Source organism: Haplochromis burtoni, unplaced genomic scaffold (assembly GCF_018398535.1).
Source record: "Haplochromis burtoni strain Fernald_Lab_line unplaced genomic scaffold, NCSU_Asbu1 Contig_172, whole genome shotgun sequence".
Classification (NCBI taxonomy): Eukaryota; Metazoa; Chordata; class Actinopteri; order Cichliformes; family Cichlidae; genus Haplochromis; species Haplochromis burtoni.
Window position 1 is genome coordinate 745,876 of NW_024582533.1, and position 6,000 is coordinate 751,875.

At 41.4% G+C, this 6,000-nt stretch overlaps 1 protein-coding gene across 3 annotated transcripts in view; it reads left to right on the top strand.

Moving 5' to 3' along the window:
• LOC102305092 overlaps positions 1-6,000 on the top strand; it is a 157,740-nt gene that overhangs the window by 69,709 nt on the left and 82,031 nt on the right. For all 3 annotated transcript variants that reach the window (XM_042225491.1, XM_042225490.1, XM_005933643.3), the window contains one exon: positions 4,076-4,370. In XM_042225491.1, coding sequence (XP_042081425.1) covers positions 4,076-4,370 — 295 coding nt within the window. The remainder of the gene's footprint in view (positions 1-4,075; positions 4,371-6,000) is intronic.

Here is a 6,000-nt window from a genome sequence, read left to right on the forward strand (position 1 = left end):
GGTGAAGAAAATGGGAATGGCAGCTTATCAGGCTGAAATCATTCTGCAAGCAGAGGTGACACAACAGTAAATTTGGCTTTTGTGGCCAGTGGCTTCATATTGTTTGGCTCTTGATATATTTGATGGTATATCAGAGGGATATGAAATGTACGAGTTATGAGATGTCATATCATTCTGATGTGAAATATGGTGATAGCCAGTTGTGTTATATATAAAATTGTTTGGTTATTTTCACACGTTTCTGTAGCCATAAATTACCCATAGCCATTATGTGGTTAAATGCATTCCCTTATTATACTTTCCTATTAATCTTGGAAGAACAGATAAGGGTGAGAGGTCAGCCTTAAATGGATTTGGTTTCCTTAGGCTGGTCTCTCCTGCTTCAGAATGACTCTGAGCAGTGCTTTCAATCAGTGCTGCCACCACTCACTGTGGTAATGATGGCTGGGGCTTCATTAAGAAGCTCGTTAAGTCCCCTCGTTAAGCTGCAGGGCCGTTAAGACTTTGATTGTTAATGGCTCTTCGTTAAGGGGAGTGAGGAACCGGGCTCCCGTGGTGGTCCTGACCAGCCGGGTGTTTTGGCCAATTGGCCCCAGTTGGCCTCCTTAGAAGATGAGAGGAAACCTAAATACTGTGTAGGTCATAATTTAAACACTTTTTAATGAACTTTTGAGACCCTGACTGCAAAAATACTTAATTTGTTCAAATATCAAAACCTTTTGAACATGCAAATTTGCACTGGTGATGGACTAAAACAAATAATTAGATCTGGAAAACAAGTGAAGAGAAAATTAGTTTGCATATAAACCAGTGCCACAACAATGTCTTGGCCCATTGTCAGCTGTGTGGATGCAGATTTTTTTAAAAGACAGTGATTAGTAAAGTGTCTTTCTAATAAAATTTTTGCCTCATTGGTGCTTTGCACAATTTCCGCGTCTCATTTTGAAATACACTGAAAGTGAGGTGTGCACCAGTTTGCCTGAATGTTTACAACACTGCCTCTAATAGGGTTGCTATATTGTACCGAGGGTATGAGGTACATGGAGAGACCATTTATCTGCTTTATTACTATAGGTGGTGCAATAACATATATTTGAGTTGGGAAATCTGATCTCAAGTGGTGGCTGGAAGTTCATCCATATGGATGCCATGTATGGAGTGTGTTCGACAGAAATGAGACATGCCATAATTGAATTTGCACGGTCAGGTCCTAATTGGGTTGTAAATAATGTGCCTTGTCAGAGTTTATGTAGGTGTTTTGTGAGCTCAAAAGCAGACAGGCAGTGAGGAACCAGGTTCTAAAGCAAAGGTAAAATCAGGCGGTAGCCCAGGGACAAGCATTGTAGTGAAAGACTGGTAAAGAGCTTGTGCTTATGGGCAGGTAGAGATAAGGAGTGGCTGAACTGATTAGGGGGAGTGACAGGCTAGTCATATAACTTGGGAACAGCTTTCTTCACAATAGTATAGGTGTAGTAAAAGGTGTAAAAAAATAAAATATATAAAAAAGCATTAATTATGGCCCGATTCATTTTAACACCTTTTTTTCAGAGTCGTGAGACTGTGGCTTCCTTCATACTGTAACTCATTGAGATACTTGAGTGAAACTGAGGCATCTTTAATGTCATTAGCAGCTCTTGAGCTTTTCATGCTGTGACTACTCAGAGTCTGCTGTGAAAGAGACCCATTCAATGAAGGTTAGTGGTGGGAAGTGAAAGTGGGTAAAAGAGAAACTAATTAATAAAAGTAACATGATGATTCATTATTGAGATGTTAAGAATATTAAACACTCACTAAATTTTTGCAGTGGAAAATGTCAGCAGCGAGTTGCATCATAATCAACTTGCCTCCTAAATGTCTCTGTTTTGGGACTCTACTCATCCATGTGCACAGACAGAAAGCCAAAAGTAGGGAGGCGTCGGTAAGAGGCCATGACAAATGGAAGCAGGGATCCTTGACACCAGATATGGCAGTAATATGACCAAATCAAATCATACACAACATGGAACTGAAATGTAGAGGTGGGTTGCAAAGCAGCTTGCAGATGTTCATCACCTATAGACAGGTTAAAGCAGCTTAAATAAAGCCTGCCAACTGAATGGTATCAGTTGGTATCAGATCATGTAGTCTAGCACTGAGGTCAGCTGATGTTTCTTCATAGTGTGCTTCAGCTAATGCTATGTTCAGTTTGGGGTTTTTTTGTTTCTTTTCTCAGCCTGAGCAGCTGCCACTCCTTACACTTGGTCTCTTGGACAATTGCATCAAAATTACTCAGATTACTTGCCAAGGTGGTCCTGGCTACAGGGGCTACATGTTATTTGTAATGTAAATTCTAAACCCCAACAAGGACATATGAGAGAAATATGTCGGAAGTGATCCTTTTCCATCATGTCCTGTCACAAATGACTGGTCATCCAATTTCAAAGAGTTGCAAGAACCCATACATATACATGTTTCCAGTCAACCAGGCATTTGACTGGAGGTAGAAGGAGAAAATGTGCTGGGCCCCCAGAGACAATGAAGACAATTATAAACTCTGAACATAAATAGTCAGCTGGACATGCAAATGTGACAGACGTGAATGTTGATCTGTCTTGTCTGTCAATCCGTTTGCCCAAGGCGATCAACGTGCAGAGAGGGTCCGCGTCATACATAAAGGAGCACGTCTCCTATGTGATAACTAAAGTAGCTTAGAGGAACTAAGCTAACATGAAGATTTTTAAGCTAGTTATTGAAGGCCTTGCATTTTCATTTATAGGTCCATGAAAAGAAAAACATTCAGGAGAGCAGTGCATCTATGTCTAGCTTGTGCATTCTGCTCACGCAACGCTCTCTCATGTTGGTGGGTGTGCCTTTAGATTTTCCAATTTACGTTGTCATTAAAATACACAGATCTTCTGAAGGTGAAGTGCTGTTTAACTTTGGGCCATGCTGTTTAATTAGCTTTAACTTTTAACTGACAGTCTAGACTTATGACTGCCATCTTATTTATGAATAAACCTTGTCACGTGCTTATCGTTTACCCCCCATGAAGCTGGCACATCCACGCCATCCCCCCCCCCCACTTGAAGAATAGCAATCCTTAAAGTAGATGAACATTTCGATTCGCAGTATCCATTCTCATTTCATTTAGCAAATGTGCTTAGCTGTTGCCACGCAACAATGCTTTCCTGAGCTAAACCCACCCATCCCCTCCCCAGTCGCCTCTCTGCTCTCTCCTTTCCATCTAAAGTCACAATGTCACACTTTTTTGCGAGCGGGGCCTAATTTAGCGCTCCTTTTTTTGGTCACAGTTTCTATTCGATCCACGTAGGTGTGGGGGTAATGAGATTGAATCTTGATGTGCTCACCACATCCCGCTGGCTTGTCTCTCGTCGGTCGCGGAGGACAGTGTGGAGCCTTCCCTGATATTACCTCTCCCTGCATGAGAGGACGCCGGTCGCTCTGCTGCTCTGCCATCCCGCTAGGCGCTGATCCAATAAACCTCAAAACAGGGCTGCGATCGATACTGCGTGTCCCATTGCCACACAAACTCCACCCTCACTTATACACACCTATTAGTTACAGAATAATTGATAGGCCTACTGTTTATTATTCCTTTGATTTGGTGCTTTCATTAAATAGCCAAGGCGTTGCATGTGCACAGACTAGTAAACTCTCCTCTTCCACAGCTGCTGGGAACTGAATGGGGGCTTTAAGCGTGAGTACTTGAGCATGTGTTCTGGATAGCTTTAAGATTAAGGAGATCCAGGTTCATAACTGCTCATACTGCAGGAACAGAAAGATGAGACACAGCACAATGGCAGGAAAGTGTGTCTGTGTGAGAGAGGGGGGTATTGTGCCTATTTCTTTTGTCTGCTTCTTTTCAAATTCATTATATCCTAGAGGCATGCAGAAGATAATCTGCTTGTTTTTTGTCTTCACTGACTGGCTCAAAAAAACAAACTTAATTTTTAACTGGTGTTTACTCTTGTCTTTCTTCCCCACTGTTTCCTTACCATTTCCACCCGTTTCCTTCCTCTTTGCTTCCATTTTTCCCTGTCTTTCTTTTTTCCCATTTCTGTCCGTCCTCACTCAGCTCCACACTGACATGGACAGGAATGATGGACGCACAAAGTATGTCCTGCGAGGCGAAGGGGCAGGCTCGGTCTTCGTGATAGATGAGAAAACGGGTAACATCCATGTCACCAAGCCGCTGGACCGTGAGGAGAAGGACGAGTATCGTCTCATCGCCACGGCCACCGACAGGCAGACCGACCGTGCTCTGGAGCCCTCGTCACAGTTCATAATTCGGGTGCAGGACATCAACGACAACCCGCCTGTCTTTGATGAAGGCCCCTACAGCGCCACCGTACCTGAGATGGCAAATATAGGTACTGGGCGGGTGGAGGGTTAGTTTAGAGTTAGTTTGGGGGTAAGGATTAAACGGTGTGCTGTGCTTCACAGTGAATGATATGAGATAAATAAATGAACAGGTGCCTTTGACCAAACAGTTTTAGTGACTCATTGAGTGTAACTACCCAAGGGGGTTACTTACCTTTAATGGCTTTTTTTCTATTTCACAAAGCCAATAGGAAGAGTAAGATGATGCCAGTTGGCAGTCAGTTCGAAACACCTTAATCAAAGCAGTGTGTGTCATATTGCGTGAAGTGGGTTTTGCAATAATAATGCAGTTATAAGGGAGATGTGTAGTTGAGAAAACCCATTTTGTGGTCTTTTAAGTTATAAAATGTAACATTACCAGATATTATTGTTTTTATATTAAGTATGCAAGGAGACACAAAGCATCCAGAGAGGCTTTCTCTGGCAGACTACAGCTCCTGGTGGTGGTAATGATAGCTAAAAGTCAGACTAACTAATCCTTTGTGCCCTCATTAGCAGCAAATGCTGTTCTGTGACCAAGGATAGCTTCCAATAAACCACACCAATTCAGACCCAATATGTGGTACTTTAATGTTAATGCAATCCTCTTTTGGCTTTTTTATATTATCTTTTATTTAGGGTGTCCGTATGACCAGGTAGCAAGTTTAGAGGAAAAGCTAGCAGCTAGCTTTAACAAATTAGAATTGCGTTGCAGATCTGCCATTGAGTAAAAAACCTATAATAGACAACTATAGAGACAACTGTGCAACAAGCAAACAAAAGAATATTTTTAGGTCGTCTCAAGTAACGGTGTGCTACTGCTGACATGGCCCATGAAATAGAGTTGGTAGGGTAAGCTGCCACAGCTTCTGTGTAGCTGCTGGTAGACTTTTATCAAGATAATGCTTTTAAGACACAAATAGTTGTGTTATCCTGATGAATTAACGCCGTCTGTTAATGTTACACACAGTAGCAATGATAACAACATTAATATCACCATCTTATTATTAGCTATAGCACCTCAAAGATAACAACAGACATTTGATGTGGCTATCAGATAACTGCTAAAAGTACTGTAGCAAATGAGTACATAATCTTTAATATTTATTTTTTTTGCCATACATTTTTTTGACAACTCTGCTGTCGGCTCATTTACCACTGTTTTGTTTCATTTTTGAAGCAGTCTATAATTTATGCCACTAACGTCTTTCTATAGTTCCTCTGCTATTGTTTACACAGACTTTTTAAAGTCACAATACTGTCACTCAAGCTAAAAATTACCCCAGAAAACACGTTCTATTAACTTTGATCTTTCAACAAGGATGTAGTAAAGACACGGTGTATCTGATATCCCGTGTCTGTCTTGTTCCTGCAGTATCATAATAGTGCTGGTCCTTTGCAACTGACCAATCATACTGTTGCATTGTCATAGCTTTGCAGTGTGGGGGAAAGAAATACCTTTATGCAAACTCTTCTGGAACAAACTGTAAGCATTTCAAGCGCTTTTCTTTCTATTATTAATCTATACAATATAATAACTATTTTTATCAAAGTGTAAAGTGTAAAGTGTGTGTGTTAGTCCCCATAGGGAAATAGTTCCTCTGCATTTAACCCATTCACCCAGTGAAGCAGTGGGCAGCC